Source organism: Mobula birostris, chromosome 24, assembly GCF_030028105.1.
Source record: "Mobula birostris isolate sMobBir1 chromosome 24, sMobBir1.hap1, whole genome shotgun sequence".
NCBI classification, from domain to species: Eukaryota; Metazoa; Chordata; class Chondrichthyes; order Myliobatiformes; family Myliobatidae; genus Mobula; species Mobula birostris.
In genome coordinates this window covers 44,329,375-44,354,087 of record NC_092393.1, presented here as the reverse complement: position 1 = coordinate 44,354,087, position 24,713 = coordinate 44,329,375, and the positions used below count along the sequence as shown (strand labels likewise).

Genomic DNA, 24,713 nt, shown 5'->3' with positions numbered 1-24,713 from the left:
TCTCCTGTAATTTTATTATATTCTAACAGTGTATTAGTGCCTATATCGCTTACCTTTTTGTATACTTATTCAATAAAAAGATTTAAAAAGAAAGAAAGAGGCATCAGCTGTTAAGAAATTCAGTCAATGAAACAGCAATGGAACGTTGGGAACATAGAATAGGAAAATGGGGAAGGGCAGGCTTGCTCTGCTATTCAAAAAGATCACGGTTGATCCTCAAACTCAACATCAAAACCCTACCCCACTGAAGCTTTTAACATCCAGACATCTTGAACATAACTAGCAGCTTGGCCTCCTCAGGCTTCGATGGTAGATACTTCCACAGATTCACCAGCTTCTTACCCAGCGCCCTGAGGCTGAGACTGAATTTCTAGGCCTCACCACCAGAGGGAACATCTTGCCTGCACACAGCCAGCCAAACCCTGCCAACTTTTGTTCCCTGCACATGAAGGGCAATGCTGTCATAATCAGATGGCAAAGGGGAAGAAATTGTTCCTGCACACGATTCAGGAACAGTTTCTTCTCCTCTGCCATCCGATTCCTATATGGACATAGAACCCATGAACACTACCTCACTTTTATTATATCTGTTTTTACACTATCTTTAATGTAATTATTTAATATACATATATATAATAAATATAATTGATTATTTTTTCCATATTATTATGTATTGCACTGTACCGCTGCCACTAAGCTAACACATTTCACAACAAATGCCGGTGATATTAAACCTGATTCTGATTCTGACAATTTAAAGACAAAAAGGCAAACATTGTGTCTGTCTTGGAGCTTCAGTGTTTTCCGCATAGCAACTGCAACAGTAACCTTGAGCACTGACCTTGCTGACACAGGCTAAGACTCGACGATCCATCCGTAGGGTTTCTTTGAGATAGGTAAGAAGCTGGTAATCACGGGCTCCTCCTGCGGTCGCGAGGAATCCAACGACAATCTCAATGATATCCAGAGCATCACAGATGTCACTGTAGGACTTCAATGATGCCGTTACTGCAGTGCTGAGGGAAGGTGACAGTATTTCCTGAACACAAAGGAAAATAAGGATTAATATTCTCTATTTAATTTATTTTTAATGAAATTAAAGGAACTCTTAAGTGTACAGTGAGTAGATGTTTGTTCTTGATCTGGAGGATAAGAATGGAAGAGGTCTGCAGGATATGCAATGCAGTACTTCCAGTCCATATGGTAAGAATGCTGACGATACAGCAATTGGGAATACTATACCCAAGAAGAGCAGAGCAATTAAAAGCAGAATAACAAGAAAAGCAAAAGAAACAGATGTGTGCCATGTTAGCTTGATCAGTATAGTGCGATCACTCTGATTGGTTTTGTGACTCCACAACATTTCCACTCTCCTATCAGATTCCTTCTTCCTTAGCCCTTTACCTTCTCTACCTATCACCACCCAGCTTCTCACTTTATCCCCACCCATCTCCCCTGGCTTCACCTATCACCTGCCAGCTTGTACTCCTTCCCCTCTCCCACCATCTTATTCTGGCTTCCTTTCCAGTCCCGATGAACGGTCTTGGCCCAAAATGTAGACCGCTTATTTCTTTCCATAGATGTCATCCTATCTGCTGAGTTCCTCCAGCATTTTGTGTGTGTTACTCTGGATTTCCAGCAACTGCAGAATCGCTTGTATTTCAGAATATGTGCACCATTAATGTATGTCAGTTTACCTTAGATAGGTAAAGATTTAAACAATGGAATTAACACTAAGACTGAAAGAGTACTGAGAAAATTTACAAGGATTTTGCCAGGACTTGAAGACCTGAGTAATAGAATAGGTTAGGACTTTATTCCCTGGACCGCGGGAGAACAAGGGGAAAGTCGACAGAGATATTCAAAATTATAGATTGGGAAAATACAAGCAAGCTTTTCCCACTGAGGTTAGGTAAGACTAGAACTAGAGGTCAGAAGTTAAGGGTGAAAGGTGAAATATTTGAGGCGAAGTTTCTTCACTCAGAGGGTGGTGGGAGTGTGGAATGAGCTGCCAGCGGAAGTGGTGGATGTGGGTTCGACTGCAACATTTAAGAGGTGTTTGAGCAAGTACATGGATGGGAGGGGTATGGGGAGGGGTGCTGTAGTCCAGGTGCAGGTCGACGGGACTAGGCAGAGTAACAGTTTGGCATGGACTAGACGGACAAAAGGACTTGTTTCTCTGCTGTACTGCTCTGTAAGGGCGGCACGGTGGCATAGTCCTTCGCTCAACACTTTACAGTACTGGCGACCCGGGTTCAATTCCTGCCACTGCCTGTAAGGAGTTTGAACGCTCTCCCCACGATTGCGTGGATTTCCTCCGGGTGATCTGGTTTCCTCCCACAGTCCAAACATGTGCCGGTTGTTAGGTTAATTGGTGGTTGTAAATTATCGGCTACAATTAAATCAGAGGTTTGCTGGGCAGCACGGCTCGAATGGCCGGAAGGGCCGATTCCGCACTGTATCTCAATAAATAAATCACTCTATGGTTATAAAATGTATCCATATTGGAATCATTGATCTACAAAGATAGAATAATTAAGGTGTTGATATGGTGCTGAAAGCCCACTTTCATGCTGCACAGCAAGCAATTTATTGCCATGGATCAACTCACTGGCTAAACAACACCACCAATAATCAGAGGGAGAGCAAGGGCTGGGATCTGTTTGCACATGCAGGAAATATGGGAAGGATCCAGTTGCCAGAACTAGACGGGAAGTGGGGCTGTCCTCTGCACTGTCCCTCTGTAAGTCGGAGCAGGGTGAGGATGAATTCATTAACCGTGACTGACATGAGGGCTCACAAGTTCCCGAAAAGAGAGCTGCATTTTACTCCATGGTACAAGAAGAAGAATTGAGAATGTTCTGTCATGACACAAACGTGAATAAACTGAAAGACATTACAATACAAGAGCAGGAGTAAAGTTCAAAGTTCAAAGCAAATTTACTATCAAAGTATGTATATGGCTCCATATACCACCATGTTTTCTTGCAGTCATTTACAGAAAAATAAAGAAATACAATGGAATATATGAAAACCTATGAGTAACACAGACTGACAAGCAACCAACGTGTAAAAGAAGGAAAACTGTGCAAATTAAAAAAAGTAAATAAATAATATTGAGTTGTCAAGTCCTCGAAAGTGAGTCTGTAGGTTGTGGAATCATTTCAGAGTTCAGGTGAGTGAGGCGATCTACACTGGTTCAGGAGCCTGATGGTTGTAGGTTAATAACTGTTCCTGAACCTGGTGGTGTGGGATTTAAGGCTCCTGGACCTCCTGCCCGATGGCTGTAGCAAGAAGAGAGCATGACCTCGATGAAGGGAGTCCTTGAATACAGATGCCGTGTTCTTGTGGCAATGCTCCTTGTGAATGTGATGGGGAAGGTTTTGCCTGTGTAGGTCAGTTGGCCCCTCTAGACTGCTGCACCATCCAATGAGATCATAGGTGACCCAATTTGACTTCAAGAACGTAACCCATTTCCCTCCCTCTGTTCCAGGAGTTCTTTGTAGATGAAGTATCTGTCCACCTGCAAAGTTCTATGGGGTAGAGTATTTGCTCAAGAGATAATAACTGTGCCAATTGCATCACCCTGAATGTAACCAAACATACTGCACACCTAATTGGCTGGTAATAAACTCACATGCTGAGCTCTTGCCAATCAGTGGCAGTGAGAACAAACCATTAGACAGTGCAGTAAAGCAGTTGCACCATAAAGAAATCTACAGACTATCTACCTTGACTTGCAAATAATAGAAACATAGAAAATAGGTGCAGGAGTAGGCCATTTGGCTCTTTGAGCCTGCACTGCCATTCAGTATGATCATAGCTGATCATCCAACTCAGAACCCTGTACCTGCTTTCTCTCCATACCCCCTGATCCCTTTAGTCACAAAGGCCATATCTAACTCCCTCTTAAATATAGCCAATGAACTGGCCTCAACTGTTTCCTGTGGCAGAGAATTCCACAGATTCATCACTCTCTGTGTGAAGAAGTTTTTCCTCATCTTGATTCTAAAAGGCTTCCCCTTTATCCTTAAACTGTGACCCCTCATTCTGGACTTCCCCAACATTGGGAACAATCTTCCAGCATCTAGCCTGTCCAATCACTTTAGAATTTTATACGTTTCAATAAGATCCCCCCTCAATCTTCTAAATTCCAGCGAGTATAAGCCTAGTCGATCCAGCCTTTCTTCATATGAAAGTCCTGCCATCCCAGGAATCAATCTGGTGAACCTTCTTTGTGCTCCCTCTATGGCAAGGATGTCTTTCCTCAGATTAGAGGATCAAAACTGCACACAATACTCCAGGTGTGGTCTCACCAAGGCCTTAATGGATTAAGTCATTTAATTCTTGCAATTCTACCATCTTGCAACCAGATTGCAAAACTGGTTTTGCTAGAGCAAAATAAATACCTGAGGTATTTTTGTCTTCAGCTCCTGAAAGATGGTTGAATAATTTCTTTCTCGCCTGGCCACAAATTTGGGAATCTTCTGTAATGGGAAAATGTGAACATAAATTAGATCAGAGCCTCCAAATTGAACAGAAACCTCATTCAAAAACAAGCTTACCGAATGAACGATTGTAGGTTTCCCTTTCAGGTATTGTCGTATCAGCTGCTTCTCAATGTTTCTGATATCGTACTCTGGTAATGCCTCCTGCCCTTTCTCCAGGGTGTACTGGCAGTTTGACAGGACGAGTGGGATGAAGTCTTTGTCAGGGTCGCAGAGAATTAAATGTGCATCTAATAGTGCCTCTGGATTGATGGTCAGTCTACCAGGAAATATAAGAAACTGTAAATTATCCATTTATTTTTCACTCCTAAATACAAATGATAATGTTGATGAAAAGCAACAGGCCATATTATCCTGGGCAGATCCCAGTGGCTGGACTTGCTCTCTGTGGCTCCCGCCTGTATATTGGTATATCCTGTCTCTCTCTTCAGCACAGCGTGTTCCACCATCAGGCCGCAGTCAGTCGGTTGCCCTGGCACCCGGCCTCCTGCTCAACTCTGACTTCCATGCCTAACACACGTGTAGGAGTCCTGGAAGAACTGGACACCGGATGCCTCGTGCGGTTAGCACTATGTTTCACAGCACCAAGTGTGGTTTGATTCCTACCACTGTTTGCAGGGACTTTATTTATTTTCCCCTCCTAACCGTGTGGCTTTCCTACAGGCGTTCTGGCTTCCTCGCACATTCCAATGACATATGGATTAGAGTCAGTGAGTTCTGGGTACGCTATGTTGACACTGGAAATATGGCAACATTTCCGGTACAATCCTCTCTGATTTGATTTGGTGCATAAAGAAGCATTTCACTGTAACCACCCCCCTCTGCGAATGTATGGCTCCTCCGTAGAGAGAGTTAAGTGCACCGTTCACATCACGGGTGACCTCACCTGGTCCCTCAATATCACCTCCCTGAACAGGGCAGCACAGCAGCACCTCCATTTCCTAAGGAGACTGAGGCAAGCGAGTCTCCCCTGCAACTGTCGTAACTGTGTTTTACAGGAGCACCATTGGAGTGTCCTCACCAAGCTGAATCTCCAACTGGTATGGGAGCAGCCGAGCATTGGACTGGAAGTCCCCACAACGGACCGTGAGAACAGCTGAGAGGATCATAGGGGTCTCCATACCATCGGAGACATTTATCAGTACCACTATGTTCGCAGGGTCTTTGGTATTATTAAGGATCCCACCCATCCATCCAGCAGCCTCTTTGACTTTCCACCATCAGGAAGCAGACTCCGAGGCATAAAAACAAGAACGGTCAGGATGGGAAACAGTTTCTTCCCTCAGGCCATTAGACTTCTGAACTCCCTGCTGTATCGCATTCGAAGTGTCACCGGTTAATCTGTTCTGTACCTTACAACATTTAATTGAATTGAATGATCTTTACTGTCATTATACATAGGTACAATGAAACTCTGTTTGGCTTCCTCTCAGCCAATTAAATAAATCGGTAGATAAAAACAAGACAGTAATAGAAAAACAGTATTAAATAGATAAGTAACAGAAAATAAGTTGCAGCAAGAGCAGAATTTCACAGTAATGCACAAAGTGCCATTAGTGCAAGTATTTGAGTCCCTGTGTGTGCATGTGTGCGCTCACTGTTCCAGTCATTGTTCTGTGGGAGTGGTGTGATGGAGGCCACAGCTCTGGGATAGAAGCTGTTCCTCAGTCTATTTGTTCTGGCTTTTAGTGTCCTGAACCTTTTGTTGGACAGCAGCGGGTCAAACAGGGTGTGGCTGGGGTGTGTGGTGTCTCTGGTTTTTATGCACTTTGTTTTTTTTTGTGTGTAATTCATCTGTAGATTTTATCTTTACTTTCCCAAGTTATTTTGTGTTATGTGTACTATTGAGCTTTACACCCTTGTCCGGAGAAATGCTGTCTCGTTTGATGGTATACATGTATATAGTGAAATGAAAATAAACTTGACTTTTTTTAATGCAATGTACATGTGATGAACAGAGCTAATGTTCAGCTCAGGGTTCCCATTTAATTCACTGGACAGCAGTCATTAGAATTTGGTCTAGTAAAGTATGTTGACTGATGCACTCTCTGGGAAACACTCAGTAGGCATTGCACCAGACCAATATCATATAGATTCACTCATGGTGGTGATGGGCGGAAGGTGTGGGGATTGACTTCGCATTCTCCTTAAAGCATTCACATGAAACCAAAGCAGGAAAGTACTTACTTTTTACGCTCACTAATAGCCTCAATGATATTATTTTGAACCTCAATGAGGAACTTGGTTAGCTCAGTGGCACAAAGCCCCAGACCCTGTTGTTGGGGCAACAGAACTTCGATGGGACTCTCAAAAGTCAAATCCTGACACACTTGTTTTGGAATCGCTGGTTCTGAAAAATATTTAAAAGTACAACTTGATCAGTGATAAATACACACGGTGTGACAGTGTGGGCATACAGTACACTCAGAGCCACTTTATTAGGTCCAGGAGTGGACCCATTTGGTCTTTTGCTGTTGTAGCAGATCCACTTCAGGTTCGACATATTGTGCATTCATGGATCCTCTTCAGCATTCTAATGTTTGGTCTGAACAACGACTGAACCTCCTGACCTGTCTGCAAGCTTTTATGCCCTGAGTTGCCACCACATGATTGGCTGTTTAAATATTTGCATTGAGCAGGTGTACAGGTGGACCTAATAAAGTGAGTGTAGATTAAAAACGCAAACACGAGGAAATCTGCAGATGCTGGAATTTCAAGCAACACACATAAAAGTTGCTGGTGAACGCAGCAACTTTTATGTGCGTTGGTTGAGTGTAGATTAGTTTGTCTTCAACAGGACTAAGCAAAGCTTGAGCCGAGTTGTGTGTTAGAAGAGGACTTAATGTCAGATATGTATCTAGTTATAGTATCTAGTCAAATGCTTAGAGCATTAGCCAACACTTGTTGGATTAACGTAGGTGCACAGAGAATTCTGGAATCCCTGGTGCCCTGGCTAACTGAAGGCCACTGTTGAATTTGGTCAGGTGCCTCAGCAAGTCAGGAAGAGTGTCACCACCCAGCATGAATCCAAAAGAAAGAAACCCAGAATAAAGTGGAGCCAATAGCTACAACACACTCACTATCTTTTTCCAGTAACAGTCGCAGCTCATTCCACAGCTGTAAGAAAATCTTGATCCGTTTCTCAAAGTTGTGCTTATGACCTTGTTGATCTAGAAACATAAAAATAAACCAAAAATAATCTTTGTGTCTTTAAACAGGTTTTTAATAGCACTACTGCGTTCACAATGAATCACCCCATACATCTACTCCATGCCTTCCAGTGACTGTGTTTCACAGACTGCCATTTTGCAGATTAGTCAAGCAAAAGGTTACTCCAACAATCTATTGCACAGCGTACCCTGTGTAACATGTCAGTAATACTAGATTGCAGATCAATATTGCGAGCATTAAAAATAAAATCAAGAACCTCTTACCTGAAGGAAATTGTTGAAGAAATTGGGAAATTGTCTTCGATTTCACATTTGAGCTGCATTGGAGTTTCCTGATTAACTCATACTGAAGCTCAACAAGGTCAGGCAAATACTTAAGCATCTTGATATAACGCTCCTATAAAACAACAGCCAGGACATATATCAAATTCAGAGTCGTACTGTTATTGTAATCAGTTTAGATATTCTGTGGCACTGACCAAAGAACCAGATACATTCTCAAATGTCTTTTGTAATATTATTTCAGGTAATAAATATGTTTTGTAATAAAAATGGCTCAGTGATTAGATTAACTTTATTTGTCACATGTACATCAAAATGTCAAGACATAGAGTAAAATGCACCATTTGTGTCAAATCAAATCAATGACCACGTGCCAGGCAGTCCGCAAATATTGCCGTGCTGCCAGTGCCAAGATAGCATGCCCACAACTCGCTAACCCTAAGTGTATGTCTTTGGAATGTGGGAGCAAACTGGAGCACCTGGGGAAAGCCGCGCAGGTCACGGGGAGAATGGACAATCTCCTTACAGACAGCAGTGGGGAGTGAACCCCACTGCAAAAGCAGTACGCTAACTGCTAATGCTACTGTGCTGGCCCGTGATGGAGATGCTGGCCCTAAAACTCCCGGGCTTCTGTGAAAATTCATGTGATGACAGGTTTCAAAGGGGGGGGTGGGGTTTGAGGATTGTTATGAAATATTAGCTGTGCTAACAAGTTACCTTAAGCTATGAGTGTATTTTCCCCATCTTGCTGCTCTCTACCAATTGGTGGAAGTACCATGCTACTCGGAATAAATACAGAACAAATGGTCAAGCAAATCATCCAACTACCTGATGGATATTGAATTCGTTCATTTCAGCTGACTTTGTGGAACACTGTGAATTTGACTTTGGGAAGATTTAATGAGCATCACAAAATAGAACAAAGCATGGTATAATCTGTGCATCAATTTCGGCAGAACTGGTACTTAACAACAGCATGTTATTAATCTCACAAAATTCACTCATTTGTTTAAACTTTGCAACAACTGAAAGTCCAATCTGAGAATTCTCTCAAGTAAAATGTTTGAAGTTTGAAGTAAATTTACTATCTAAGTATGACACATGTACTATTCTGTGAAGACACAAAAAAGTTGCTGGTGAACGCAGCAGGCCAAGCAGCATCTCTAGGAAGAGGTAGAGTTGACGTTTTGGGCAGAGACGTCGACTGTAGCTCTTCCTAGAGATGCTGCCTGACCTGCTGCGTTCACCAGCAACTCTTTTGTGTGTTGCTTGAAATTCCAGCATCTGCAGATTTCCTCGTGTTTACTATTCTGTGATTCATTTTCTTGCAGGCATTCACAATAGATATAAAGAAACACAATAGAATCAATCAAAGACTACAAAGATGGACAAACAATCAATGTGCAAAAGATGACAAATTGTGAAAATATAAAAAGATAAATGAAATGATAAAATAAATAAGTAATAATACTCAGAATATGAGTTGTAGAGTTCTTGAACGCGACTCCATAGACTGTGGAATCAGTTCAGTGTTGGGGTGAGTGAAATTATCCACACTGCTTCAGGAGCAATAACGCTTCCTGAATCTGCTGACGTAGGACTTAAGCTCCTATACCTCCTTCCCAATGGTAGCAGCAAGAAGAGAACATGTCCTGGATGGTGGCTGGCTTTTCACAATCAACTGCAACCGGCTGAAAACATACTACGCAGGAAAAGCAAACCAGAAGAGGGCATGAAGCTCGGAACAAGTTACTAGGCTATAAGACATAGCACCTGACCTGAGCCAGGCAGATGCTGGCAGAGGCTACCTTCAATGCAGTACAATCAGCTCTGGACCCACCCAAAGGGAATCTTCCCTAAATCAGCGTAGAAGACTCCATTAAAATTATTTTTTTACCCGGATTTGGAGGGAGATGCAATCATGCAACAGAAAACGATAAGGCCATAGGACATATGAGCAGAATACGGCTAGTTGGCCCATTGAGCCTATTCTGCTGTTCCATCATAAATAAATCATGGCTGATTTATTATCCCTCTCAGACCCATTCTCCTGCCTTCTCCTCGTAACTTTTGACGCACTTACTAATCAACCATAACCATAAAACAAAGGAGCAGAATTAGGCCATTCAGCCCATTAAGTCTGCTCCACCATTCCATCATGGCTGATCCCCGATCCCACTCAAACCCATACACCTGTCTTCTCACCATATCCTTTGATGCCCTGACCGATCTGGAAACCGTCAACTTCCGCCTTAAATATACCCGTGGACTTGGCCTCCACCAGTCTGTGGCACAGCGTTCCACAGATTCACTACTCTCTGGCTAAAAAAAACTCCTCCTTACTTCTGTTTTAAAAGGTCAACCCTCACGAATCTACAAACTTCACTTAAAATATATCGAATGACTTGGACTTCACAGCCATCTGTAGCAATGAATTCCACAGATTCACCACCCTCTGGCTAAAGAAATTCCTCCTCATCTCTGCTCTAAAGGGACGTCCTTTCTATTCAGGTTGTGTTCTCTGGTGCTGGACTCCTCCACTATAAGAAACATCTTCTCCACAAACACTCTATCTAGCCCTTTCAAGATTCGATAGGTTTCAATGAGATCCACCCCTCACCATTCTTCTAGACACCAGTGATTTCAGGTACGGAGCCATCAGATGCTCCTCATATATTAACACTTTCATTCCTGGAATCATAGTCATGAACCTCCTCTGAACACACTGCAATGCCAGCAAGAGTAAATGCTTTCCTTTTGTTCCAACCACTCTGTGCCCTTGGAAGAGTGGGAGGTGGGACAGGAGAGGACCCAAGAGGAGCCCTTGCTACAGCAAACCCGGATCTTGACCCTCCTCATCCAGCTCTCTGCCACCATTTCCTTTTGATAGTTGGCAGAATGTCACAGCTCCAGTGGCCCGGGTTCCATCCCGATTGAAGGTCCTGTCCATGTGGAGTTAGCACATCTTCCCTGTGGCCACACCAGATTTTACCCAGGTATTCTGGCTTGCAAGCAACACCCCAGAGACGAGTGGGTTTGTAGTTTAATTGGTCCTTCAAGTGCAGATGAGTGGAAGAAACTGGGGCAGTTGATGGGGAAGGGCAGAGTAAAATTATAATTAGTGTCAATGGGTACTTGATGGCCAAAGTAAACGTGGCCTGTGAAGGGTCCGTTTCTATACTGAATGACTCAATGATTTCACAGAATCATTCCCTGGCCCCGAGCCTCCAAGCAGCCTAATAGTAACGGCTGACAACTGTTTCCAGAAGTTTCGGTTCGGTCACAAAGCATGCTAAAAAAGGCTAAAAGGCAGCTGAGAGTCATCCTGAAACCAATCCCAGACATTATGCTCAGCAACATTCCCACCAGAGAATAAAATTTGCTCCTCAAATCTCTGTGCGGGATGGTGTATTTTAATACGAGAGTCCCTGAACCAACCACAGAACAGCCAACATGACAGTGTGATTAAATAGACCGGAAGTGCTAGTACCCATGACATCAGAGACCACATTACTCCTAAGTATGCTCAAGACATTAAAAGTCAAGTCACTTCTATTGTCATTGAACTATATACATGTATATAGTGTTGTGACACCGACCCTTGATCCGCCCGTCTCCAGAGCCCCGGGATCCTAGGCTTCCGAACTTAAGCTGAACTCTTAGGCTGAACCTTTAGCATGCCGAACAACGGCCAGTTACGGAACCTCAAGAGCGGGTCCCTTTCTTTGGGGTAACTGCAAGTCTGTGTCTTTACTATTGCTTTGCTCACGCTTGAGGGCTCGGTGGCCGTGCTGATGCTTTTTTATGCTGGTGGGGGGGAGGGAGGATTGTTGATCGCTGCTACTTATGCGCGGGGGGGGCACTTCGGGGTTCTAACATTTAACTGTCATTCATTCTTTGGGGCACTCCTGTTTTCTTTTTTTTTTAAATTTTATTGTTATTTGGATAAAGTATTCACAAGTAATACACAAACTTCTTTTTACATATATAACCTTTTCCATTTTTTATGTGAGTAAATTTGTACATTCCCAAGTGCACATTGAGATAATATAGAAAATAATTAGGCACTCAAATAGATGTTTATGTGCAATTGTAATTCCACTCTATTAAACTAAATAATGATAATGGTTATAAAAAATTCTAATGATAGTGGTTGAATACTAATTTCCATGTATCTCTTCCGGTCCATTTCTTTCTGGTCCAAAATTTCCCCAGATCTTTTCTTTACTTGTGTTAATTCCACATTTTCCAAAAAAAAAGAACAGTAAACATTCGAGCCAAGGGTGCTGACATTAACACTATTACTATGTTGGTGAGACAAACAGTATAAACCATTAGGAGAGTCATCTAAAATCTGCTCACTCTGGGGTTATAAATTCAATCCATTTATTCCAAATTTGATAAAAATTTTTCCTTTTGAATTCTCACGAGAGTAGGTCATCTTTTCCATTTTAAGTATTTCCAAAATGATAGGCACTCCCGTTTTCATGAAGAAAAGACATTACAGGATGTATATTGTATACATTTCTCTGACATTAGATTGTACCTTTGAACCTTTGAGGTTTTTAAGATGATGAGAGATTCCATTATGCTAATGTGTCAATTATTTCAGCTGGAGTGCTAGGGAGCACCAACAAACAGACAATGATTACGAAGTGTAGGACCAGTAGGACTTTTAAACACTGGATTTGGACAAATAATATTTACTTAATCTACTTTACAGGATATATGCTGAGCTAGCAAGGGCAATATTATCAGCCACTCTTAGTGGTGAAAGTGTCAGTAATCCCACACAATGCTGGTGGTTGGGGAACTAACCGAAGATGATTGAGTAGCGGTACATTTATAGTGACAGTAGTATCTGACTTGAAGACTATGCAGCGAGGCTGATGTGTTGCAGTCCTTCAAGAACGGGAAAAGTTTCTGACATATTCTACCACTTTGGCACTTAAAAGTCAATTTATTAAACGCTTTGTTATTGTTTTGTTCTCCCTAGTGATTAAATGAGCGAAAAAGCACTTCAGTTACCTTTTGAAGAAATTGCCACAGAATTGGTGTCAGTTTCTTCCCACCTTTTTGCTCGACAACGTGAGTGAAGGTCTCGATACATGTTCGGCGCTGACACTTCCAGGCAGAGGAACAATCCAGAATGTTACGAGGAAAGGTCAGCAAATCCGATGGGTCCCCGTACAGCATTTTAACAATTGGACTCCCACCAATTCTGTCATCAGAACTCATCTGCTTGGCTACTTCTGGCAACTTTTTGTCAAGATTCTGGGGATGAGAAGAACAGAGAAACACTCCCACTTTACATATTCAGTAACTTAAACGTTCATCAGCAAATATTCTTAGGGACAGAAGGTAGGATACACTGTTATCCATTACTGCTAATGGAGTAGAATTTTTAAAAGTCACATTGAATTTTCAAAACTCACTAGTAATCTAAGCTTAGACGTGCTTTGTCTGACTCATTCAGAATGAAAAGTTACATTTAATTATTGTGTAAAGGCAATAGAAATTATTAGGCTGTCTTCCACATCGTAATCTTCCACACAGCATGCTAAGCTGCACACTATTTGGCTAAGCATACTGCCAAACAAGCGAGGTTCTAGTTACCTGGCTAAGCTTTTATAAATGTTTTATGGGAAGCTGTTACTGGCTCCCACATCGGTCACCTACATCACAACATGTGCTCGGGGACTCAGCCTAGTCTGGGACAGCAGATTGACCTCGGGGCATTCACAAATTTAAACACGGGACCTTTTCCACGGGCGAGCATGGGCAACATACCAACCAGAAAATCTAGACATATTTTAAAGAGAAAATTGCCCAAAAAAATGATGATCTAAATAATTTTAATCATGAACACTGGATAACTCAAAACCAATTTGTGGAGGATCTCATAAGTAGCATGTTCTGGCCAGTAAGTCTCGGAGAGGCAAAAATAAAGAGCTTGAATTAATTTAGTGCCATTATTGTTTTCAGAACATCTGAGTTCTTCACAACAAATTAAAAACAAAACTTAGCCAACGTTAAATCAAAGATCAACGAGACTGCTAATTTTTAAACAGCAAGGTCTTGCAAACCTTGATGAGAGAAATGTCTAAATATTTTGTTTAAGAGATGCTGGTTGATGGATTATGGTTTGCAAGCTTTTCTAATTTTGCAACTGTATTTTTTATGTCCTTTTTACAGACTGGACAGAGCCTCAGTTTACCACTCACAAAATGCTGAAGGATCTCAGCAGGACAGGCAGCATCTATGGAAAAGAGTACAGTCGACGCTTCAGGCCAAGGTGTTGAAGGGTCTTGGCCCGAAACGTCTACTGTACTCTTTTCCATAGATGCTGCCTGGCCTGCTGAATTCCTCCAGCATTTTGTGCGTGTTGCTTGGATTTCCAGTATCTGCAGATTTTCTCTTGTTTGTGCTCAGCTTAACACTGTTAATTAATGCTCTTCCCCTGTTATCCGATTTCTGAATAGTCCATGAACCTCTGAAAACTACCTCATTATTCCTTTTTATTGTAGTATTTATTCATTTTGTAATGAATGGTAATTTTATGTAGAGCACTGTACTGCTGCCGCACAACAACAAATGTCACTGCATGTAAGACAGTGATAATAAACCTGATTCAGATTCACACTGACCAAAACAGCACCACCTCACATGGTACTGCACTAACACAGCAGCCTAGATCAGATGACGAAGCTGAGATCGAATCGACAGCCTGGGTTATGGACAAGGTCTATTCAGTGAGACACAGGGCCGAATAAGCCCTCCCGGTCCTTCAAGCTGCTCCATCCATCAGCCCCCGTTTTCACCACGGGGCAACTTACAAAGACCAAGTAACCTACCAACAGGTATGTCTTTAGACTGTGGGATGAAACAAGAGCACCCGGTGGAAACCCATGCAGAGAGAACATGCAAACTCTTTACAGACAGCAGCAGGTATTGAAACCTATTCGCTGATACTGTAAAGTGTTGTGCTCTCCACTATGCTACTGTGCCAGTTAATAATATGCTAAAGTTAATTAAGCAATGATAGAATAGTTAGTTTAAGTATATAGGTAACTGATGAGTGGTTTGAAATAGTTAACTCTGCACTCAAAGAGCATCTTTCTATGATCGTGGTCTGTTCTCACCATTTTTCCCCACTCCTTCTCACGTTTGCTTTGAAATACTCTTTAACAGTTTCCTGTGTATGATGAATCCAATAAATTGGTTGATGTTGCTACCTGTACTTCATCCACACACAACAGTCTCTAGAATTTACAGAGAATATCGCAAAAAAGAAACCATCCAGTGAGTGGCACTTCTGTGAGTGAAAGTGCCTTGTTATTGAGCGAGGTCAGAGGAGAATGGCCAGACTGGTTCAAGCTGACAGGAAGGTGACAGTAACTCAAATAACCATGTGTTACAACAGTGGTGTGCAGAAGAGCATCTCTGAATGCACAGCACAACGAACCTTGAAGTGGATGGGCTACAGCAGCAAAAGACCACAAACGTACAGAATATATTCACTGGCCACTTTATTACATATTGGAGGTGCCTAATAAAGTGGGCAATGAGTGTAATTTTGAATTATGAAAACTGAGTTGTATTAATGGACACATGTACACGATCTAGGCATTAGAAAGAATTTTTTCATTGTTTAACTTAACTAACCTCTAACAGTGGAGAAATAATAGTCTTGATGAACTGGCTCTCCCAGGCATTTCTAGCTTCCTTTGATGATAGGGATTCAGTCCACTTTGCTGTTTGTCCTGGGAAAAAAGTCACCGAGTTTATAATTTAGTTTCAAGTTTGTTCTGTATGTTATAGCGTCATAGGGCATTCCAACACAGAAACTGGCCATTGGATATTCTAGTCCAGTGGTCACCAACTGGTCGATCATGATCGACCGGTTGATCTTTGAGACTTTACCAGTAGATCCCGAAAAAGAATGAAAAATAAATACACAAATACCGTTGTAATGTGAGCATTAAAAAAGTAAGTAATACTAATTAGGATAATGGTAATATAACAACACTCTCGCCACTGAAATCTGTTTGTAAAGAGAGATCGTTTCCGGGTTGCAGGGTTTTAGTTCTGTTTTTTTCTGCCCAGAGCGCTTGTGTGTGTAGATCCCCCACTATGCACCGCGGTAGAAAAGACCGGAAGTAAAACCATGCAACCCGGAAGCAATTTCTCTTTACAAACAGCTTTCCATAGCAGGAGTAGTGCTATATTACCATATTCCTAATTTGTATTAACTTATCTTTATAATGCTCACATGACAACACTTCTCCCCCTTCAAATTCCAGCATTCCCCAAATGTAAATAACTGGGAAACAAAAAGCAGTGGTGTCATTATCTTGCGTACCTCTGAAACTTATACTAGTGTCTCAGTAACAGTTTACCAATACAAAACACCTGAAAGTCGTGGCAGATTCAACATTCAGTCTAACAAAGGAAACTGTCCATTCAAATATTCAGTCTGTCAGGTGGTTTGCGAGGGCGCTGTGCTGCAACTGATGAAAATTATGAAATCTAAGTACAGGAGCTGTCTTACTGACAGACACCTCACAGACTGTCTCAGACTGGCTGGCTGTAGTTATGAGCCAAATTTCAGGGAACTAGCAGAAAGTATTCAGCCCCAGTCATTACACTGACTGCAACAGTCAATTTTTATTCATTTATTTTTCGAGTTGAAATAAAATTAAATAATGAAACATAGAATTAAAGGTGTTGTAATGTAAGCATTATAAAAATAAGTAATACTAATTAAGATAATGGTAATATAGCAATACTCCCGCTGCGGAAACCTGTTTGTAAAGAGAGGTTGTTTCCGGGTTGCGGGGTTTTCCTGCTGGTCTTTTCTGCCTGGTGCGCATGCGTGTGACTAAACGATTTAGTAGGTCGATCTTGCCTTTCACTAATGCCGAGGTAGGGGATCTTGGGCTTAAAAAGGTTGGCGACCACTATTCTAGTTCATACCAAACTGTTACTCTGTCTAGTTCCATTGACTTGCACCTGGACCATAGCCCTCCATAACCATCCCATCCACTTATCCAAACTTCTCTTCAATGTTGTAATCAAACCCACATCCGCCACTTTCGCCAGCAGTTACTATAGACTGATACCTGCATCTCTATTGACTGAAAATGAATCACATTAAACCCATTTTTTTCTATTTAAGAAGGGATCGTTACATCTGAAGTTTTTTTGAGAACAAATATATATAACTACAATGGGCACATTAAACTGCAGCCTTGCTGAAACACAGGATATAAATTATGTACTTTTGAAAGGCTGATTTAAGATTCAGAAGAATATTGCAGTAAATGCATTGTATGAATCAAAGAACCAGAATGGGACAGTAATTAGTCCATTCAGCCCATTGAGTCATGCCTGAATGAATCAAAATACATTTTCTCAGCTGACACAAACGTGTTTTGCCAGGTTAAACTACTTCACGACTACAGTGACAGCTTCACAAGCAACTCAGGTCTGAACTTGCCAAACAATCGTGGCAAGTTTCAAGTTGGAACACCTGCCCACCTCTTACTTGAGGACCTGTGTCAGGGAAATGCGGCAATGGCTGAGATTCATAAACCTTTTCCTGCAGGTGAGCTGTTGAGGGAGGAGAACTGCAATGGGATTTAACCTTTTTGATAATAAGTCCCATCAGGGAATCTTCCTCTGTAAGCTATATCTCAGACCGACCTGCACCTCACAAGTGTGAGATAGATTGGTGACTGGTGCTGCAACAATAAATTGCACTTAGTGCAAGACCGAGGAATTAATTGTGTATTTCAGGAAGGTCAAGTTGATGGAACGCACATCAGTTCTCCTCAAGGGGTCAGCGCTTTATGAAACGGTGTGCACTTTCAAGTACTTGGGTGTCAACAACTCTGAAAATCTATCCTTGGCCAGACATATTGAATTAATTACAAAGAAGGCACATCAGCAGCTATACTTCATGAGGGGTCTGAGGAGATTAAAGACTCCTCAAAGACTAGCAAATTTCTATAGATGTATGATGGAGAGCATTCTGACTACTTGCATCCCCATCTGGTGCATGCATTGGATTGGCGAAAGTTACAGAAAGTTGTAAATTCAGCCAGCTCCATATGGGCATTAGTCTCCCCAGGACACCGTCAAAAGGTGGCATCTATCATTAAGGACCCCCATCACTCACTTCTCATGGCTATCATCAGGATGGAGGTACAGGAGCCTGAAGACACACACTTAATATTTTAGGAACAGCTTCTTCCCCTCCTCCTTCAGATTTCTGAATGGTCCATGAATCTATGAACAGCACCTCACTATTTTTACCCTCTTCTTGCACAACTTATTTATTTCATAGGTATATTGCTTATTGTAATTTATAGTGTTTTTATATTTTGGCCTGTACCGCTGCAACAAAACAACAAACTGCATGACATAAGTCAGTGATAATGAACCTGAATCTGATTCACCTTCCCTTCCTCCCATCCCAGCACCAAAGGTCCACGCATCTTGGATTCGCCCAATGCCTTCGCAAATATTGTTGGGACTGGGTGTTGCCGCATCTCATCTTATCCTTCCAAGGGATGCTAATGTCTTACTTTTACTCAAATCTTTTACTTTTTCAATATTTTTTTAACTTGTGAGAAAATGATTAAACCGGATATTACCAATATTGCATAAAATACCATCAAAAGCCCAAAAAGCAACTAAATGACACAAATGGAAATATTTCAAAAGGTTTACTTAGTTGGTTTCAAGGCTATTGACATGCCTCTGGTACCCAATATATTCAACTGATAACTTAAAGTTCAAGTTTAGCTATTGTTGTCACAGGAACACATACACAAGGCTTAAATTAACTTTCTCCAGCTGCAGGAGGGTACAAACTGAAGACAAACATAAGTTAACATAAACTGAAATTAAGATAAATTGCATATAAGCTTCATTTGTGTAAATTAAACAACAAAATAAACACAATGACACTCGAGTAAAGAGCTCAACGTAGAACAAGTCCCTTTCCAGAAATCCTAAAGTAAGAAGTGGACAACTTGTTCCATTGTCTTGACATGAAACTCAGTATAATCCTGTGGGGACTTCAGCACAAGTCCTCTCACTGTTACCTTGAGGCTCATTCAGCAGTTGATCGATGACCAGATGAATGCAGGTGGCTACATCGTCAATGTTCTTTCCCAGTGACTTTCCGAGTTGGTCCATGTCTTTTTCCAGGTGGCCCCACAAGAACTCCGACACATTTAACACCGATGGTGTAATCATTTGTGCGATCATCTGCAAAGGTAGTTAGAAGAAGGCCACTTCTATTTTATACAAAATGGAATTGGTCTGGTGCCCTTGCCTGGATTGTTGCTTACAGGATTCCCTTGCAGAATTCCCTTACTTAGTGGCTTGAAGTGTCCTAAACCCTGACTGATTGGGCTAGGCAACAGCAGGATTTTGGCAATTAAGTTCTGCTCCAAAAGCCGAACCAAGTGTTTTGGCATCCAAAAAAGCTCTCTTCCTACTTTTACTGGCTAAAAACGTTGTAAGTGTTAACAGTTAATACACATCTTTGATATTCAGATATTCTAAAATTAAAATAGAAAGAAATAAGTAAAAATTTTATTCATTAAAGAAATAAACAAAAATACTACAATACAACACTTTATTAAAGCAAGCTGAACAAGAGGCCTCCTCTTTCCCATTTTATATTTACACCCCAACAATTGCCAATGAAATCCAGAGAGGCTGTAGGTTCTGTTCTAGGCCGAACCTCCAGCTGATGCTTTTGAGAACTGTTGGAGATCCTCAGCAAGGTGAAGCTTGCTGAATCTTAGCAGCAGACCAGACTGAGAGATTCCCATTTGATCGTGAAATCTGGGATCTGTGCTTTTGAAAATGAACTTGCCCAACCCTAAATTCACTTCCATTTAATGCCAAATGACAACAGTTCTGGTTGGGTTCTACCATTCTGTGAGATCAGAAATACATCAACCTCAAATTTAAAATGGATCCCAGACTAAGCATTGATTGCCATATACAGTTAGCAGAGCACGTCTGATGCTGATTCTGCACATCAGCTTTGAATCAACACAATCCACAATATTAAGGTGGACTGTTGAAGACCCCTACCACTCTCACACATGGTTAAGTTCAACTGTTCTCTGATCTTGGCAGTTTACTTGCAAACGTTCAGTAACCATGCAAGGGGACCTCATCAGTGCGCTGTCGATTGTGGTGCGTCCTCCAAATGCTTGGCCTTTATATACTTATCAATCAGCTGATTGGACATGTATAAGTATATAAAAGTATTTAGATATAAAGTCCAAGCATTTGGAGGACACACCCAATCAACAGCACACTGATGAAGTCTCCTTGCATGGTTACTGAACGTTTGCAAGTAAATTGCCAAAATTGGAGAATAACTCAACCCAAGCATCGACCACCCGAGCTACACATCATCCAAATTGCTCTCATGTAGTTCCACTGTGACCTCACATAATTGAATTTAAAGATATTGTACAAGATAGTTTAACCTTAAAGTCCTGGGAATAAGAACATCAATATCTGAGCACAGCCCATTCATACAGAGTGGCACAGATAACAGCCCGGGTTTGATTCTGACACCTGATGCTGACTAAACAGACCTTCCTTTTCCTCCCCGTGACATTTCCTCCTGGCGACATGTTCGCCTCCCACAACGTCAAAAATGTGCTGGTTAGCAGATAACTCGGCCCAAGTGGGTGGTTATTTGGGAGAATAAAATGGGTGCTTGGTGGCCAAAGTGGATCGAAGGGCTTGTTTCTGTAGGGTAGGACTTGATGATTTTATGAGAAATTCATGATAGTGTACTTTTAGTGGGGGCAGGATCTATTTCCTTTATAAAGGACCATGAACAGAATCTGAAAGAGTGACATTCTAATAAACCAGAAGTTAGTTCTGTTTATACCCAAAATTGCTGGACAGAATCCTCGTTTGAAGATCGTTTGTCTGTTTTCCGGTAGGTACTGACCTGATCCTCAAGGCTGGGATCTGCGCAGCCGAAGGCCCTTGAATGAGATAACAGGTCATGGGGGTCAGGATAAGCCCCGCCCACAAAACAGCAAGACAAAATCCGGTAGTTCGCTTTGCCAGCTGCCAAACCTGCCAAGGATCAAGAATGCTCCTAAATCTGTCTCAGTTTCAGGCACCAAGGGGTTAGTATTGAAGAGAAGGGCCAAGTTACCTGACGATGTTGAACTGTTCCAAGCATCATTGATACATGTGTCAGAATTCGCATTAACAGGAAAGCAATAGGAGACATCTGTCGATCAGGGGCAACAACTTGACCTCTCCGTGAGGCATGTCCCAAGATATGACCAGTCTCAATTTGATCTTGGGGACTAGAAAAGAAACATAAGCTGGTTGAGTCAAGAGATCCATCAATTTCAGCTCCACTATAGGATGTGGGCTTTTTACGCACTTACCTTCCTTTATCTGATCCCACAGTCCCTGGGTCAGACCTCATCGGATAACAGGGGCAACGTTTGCATAGCTTACTGCTCCAATGGGCAAGGGTTGTCACATGAACATATCTTCCGTAGGTTTGGTTACTAGACTTCATTAAGAGTTTGGGAAGATTTGGCTTGTCACCAAAGGCTAGCAAATTTCCACAGATGTATAGTGCAGAGTCTCTGACTTGTTGCATCACTATCTGGTACAGAAGCTTCAACAATCAGGACCAAAAGAGGCTTCAGAGTGTTGTGGACTCAACCAGCTCCATCACAGGGGCAACCCTCCCCACCATCAAGGACATGTTCAAATGGTCAGTGCTTCAAGAAGGAGACACATTATCACTAAGCAGAATCCAACCCTCAGTATCTGGGACAGGCCCTCTTGTTATTGCTACCATCAGCGAAGAGGTATAGGAACCTGAAGATCTACACTTAATGATTTAGGAGTAGCTTCTTCTCTTCCATCAGATTTCTGAATGGTCCATGAACCCACGAACACAACCTCATTATTCCTCTTTTTGCACTATTTATGTATGTATGTATGTATTTATTTATTTATTTGTAATTTTTATGTCTCGCAATGTACTGCTGCAACAAAACAAAATAAAAATCATGATATATGTAGGTCAGTGATAGCAAAGTTGATTCTGTTTAGGCTGCTCCGATTTAAATTTTTAAAGTTTAAAATGAAAATTTTACCAGTCCATCTTGTACCATTTCTGTAGTAGCAACCCTGACCTTGCTGCCTACGGAAAGCAAATGCTGTTGGTCATTGTAATGTCATAGAATGTCATAGAAACATTTCGAATGTTGAAAGGCATGGACAGAGTGGATGTGGCAAAGTTGTTTCTCATGATGGGGGAGTCTAGTACAAGAGGGCATGATTTAGGGATTGAAGGGCACCCACTCAGAACAGAAATGCGAAGAATTTTTTTAGCCAGAGGGTGGTGAATCTATGGAATTTGTTGCCACGGGCAGCAGTGGAGGCCAAGTCATTGGGTGTATTTAAGGCAGAGATTGATAGGTATCTGAGTAGCCAGGGCATCAAAGGTTATGGTGAGAAGGCGGGGGAGTGGGACTAAATGGGAGAATGGATCAGCTCATGATAAAATGGCGGAGCAGACTTGATGGGCCGAATGGCCCACTTCTGCTCCTTTGTCTTATGGTCTTATGTAATATCAGCACAGGAAAGGCCATTCAGGCCCTCAAGTGTGTTCTACCACTCTGTGAGATCTGAAATACATCAACCTCAAATTTAAAATGGATCCCAGACTAAGCACTGATTGCCATTTACAGAACAAAGTTACACATTTCTACTACCCCCTGCACGTGACAATGTTTTCCAGCCCCATTCCTGAAAGGTTTAGCTTTAAAATTAAAATCCGTGCTCCCTCATCCTAACTTTCCCATCTAGCAAAAAGTAACTTGTCCCTATCTATTAATCCCCCCTGAATATTTTAATAACTTCATTCAGATTACCAATCTTTGAATCTCCAATCTTTTATGTTCCAGAGAATACTGTTAGAGTGGATTTCTTTTTGGGTAGATGATTTGTTTAATTTGGCCACCAGACTTCTATTTTAACTGTTTGACAAAGGACTGTGGATTGAGTCCACCACAATGGGCTTCCTAAAAGGTGTAAATACCAAATGCTTCTGGTGCCTGACGCTGTAGTTTCAAAGACAGTCTTATCTATACATTATAAATATTAATTGTCTTCTATGTTAGCACATAAAATGCCAAATAAATATATTGTGGATTGAACTAAAGGCTGTGGATACCAACACAGACATGTTGGCGTCAGAAGGATGAAATCCGAAGGTGTGATGATTGTATGTAACTTCAAAAGGAAGCATTGTCTGTAACTTTTTAAGTAGCGATTGCCTTTGTGTTTAGCATATAAATATCGAGCCCACATTTTAGCTAGCAGACCTTTCTGCAGAAAGCGTCTCTGTCCGTATGATGCCTACTGTACCTTGTTGTGTCGAATAAAGAAGCTGCTTTGTATCTACCAGTGACTCTGTCTCTCCAGTGATTTCATCCACGCCACAACAAATACAACACTAGTTTTTGTGCTATCTCTTCATAAGTTAAATCGTCTATCCTACATCACCCTTCCTCCACCTAGGCCAATGGATCCTTCCTAAGGTGTGGCATCTGGAATGGTTCACTATGTTCCAACCCAGCTCTGCGTAGTAACACAACTGTTAATCTTGTCCTCTCAAGTTAACGGCCAATGCTCCATTTAACTATTTATTATTTTTTGTACTTGTCCATAACATTCAAATGATCCATCACTACAGCTCATCACTTGAGCTTGACTGCATCCAGCTTCACGCTCGGTTAGAGAACATAAAAATCTACAGCACATTACAGGCCCTTCGGCCCACAATGTTGCTCGACCACATAACCTACCCTAGAAAGTACCTAGAATTTCCCTACCACATAGCCCTCTATTTTTCTAAGCTCCATGTACCTATGTAAGAGTCTCTTGCAAGACCCTATTGTATCCATGCAAGACCCTATTATATCTGTAGTAGGAATCCTGTTGGACGCTACTGTAAACAGTTCTCTTCGTTTTTTTTTAGCTACAAAGGAAATGACATCCAAATTTTCAACTCAAATACACCTGCTCCACATACAGCAGGCAGAGTGTGTTTGGTTCATGTTTTCTGAGGGAAGGCCTATCTCTGGTCAAATTTGCCTTCCAAAGTGGTGCAAAGACAGAGGCCAAACAATTCCTAGCCTAGAGATTTGTCATAAAACAGAAGAGTTGTCACAGATGAGGATACGTTGACGCAGTATTAACTGTTTTGGGCTTTTGTGTCAGATACATTTCACCTGCTGGGTGGCAGGGAGGAGATACGTCTCTACCAAAGGAGGTGTAAGGAACACTTTCCCTCTGCTAGCCTGAAGGCAAGCTGCACTATCTGCTTAGACCCCTGATCAGGATCACGAAAAGCCACGGGTGTAGGTGGATGGTCACCTGAGCAGATGGTGCACATCACAAGTCCTGGTTATGCGACCACTGATGCCAGGCAGACAACCTCTGACGAGTATTGATAATGGCTGGGGTCGCCCTCCTCGTAAAGACACTGCCCAGAAGAAGGCAATGGGCCAACCACCTTTGTAGAAAAATTTGCCAAGAACAATGATAGTCATGGATAAGACCGTGATTGCCCATGTCATATAACGATGATGGCATTTCACTTGCACCACTCACTGTGCCCCCTATTTTACTAAGCTCCATGTACCTATCCAGGACTCTTGAAAGA

General features: G+C 41.8%; 1 protein-coding gene across 5 annotated transcripts in view; it reads right to left on the bottom strand.

Moving 5' to 3' along the window:
- The window catches only part of LOC140187284 (E3 ubiquitin-protein ligase rnf213-alpha-like), a 177,529-nt gene that overhangs the window by 16,460 nt on the left and 136,356 nt on the right, over positions 1 to 24,713 (bottom strand). For all 5 annotated transcript variants that reach the window (XM_072242436.1, XM_072242438.1, XM_072242440.1 and 2 more), the window contains 10 exons: positions 21,171 to 21,327; positions 19,072 to 19,237; positions 15,626 to 15,723; positions 12,989 to 13,234; positions 7,943 to 8,075; positions 7,589 to 7,678; positions 6,696 to 6,858; positions 4,566 to 4,767; positions 4,410 to 4,487; positions 842 to 1,039 (listed from right to left, as the gene is read on the bottom strand). In XM_072242436.1, the coding sequence (XP_072098537.1) occupies positions 842 to 1,039; positions 4,410 to 4,487; positions 4,566 to 4,767; positions 6,696 to 6,858; positions 7,589 to 7,678; positions 7,943 to 8,075; positions 12,989 to 13,234; positions 15,626 to 15,723; positions 19,072 to 19,237; positions 21,171 to 21,327 (1,531 nt within the window). The remainder of the gene's footprint in view (positions 1 to 841; positions 1,040 to 4,409; positions 4,488 to 4,565; positions 4,768 to 6,695; positions 6,859 to 7,588; positions 7,679 to 7,942; positions 8,076 to 12,988; positions 13,235 to 15,625; positions 15,724 to 19,071; positions 19,238 to 21,170; positions 21,328 to 24,713) is intronic.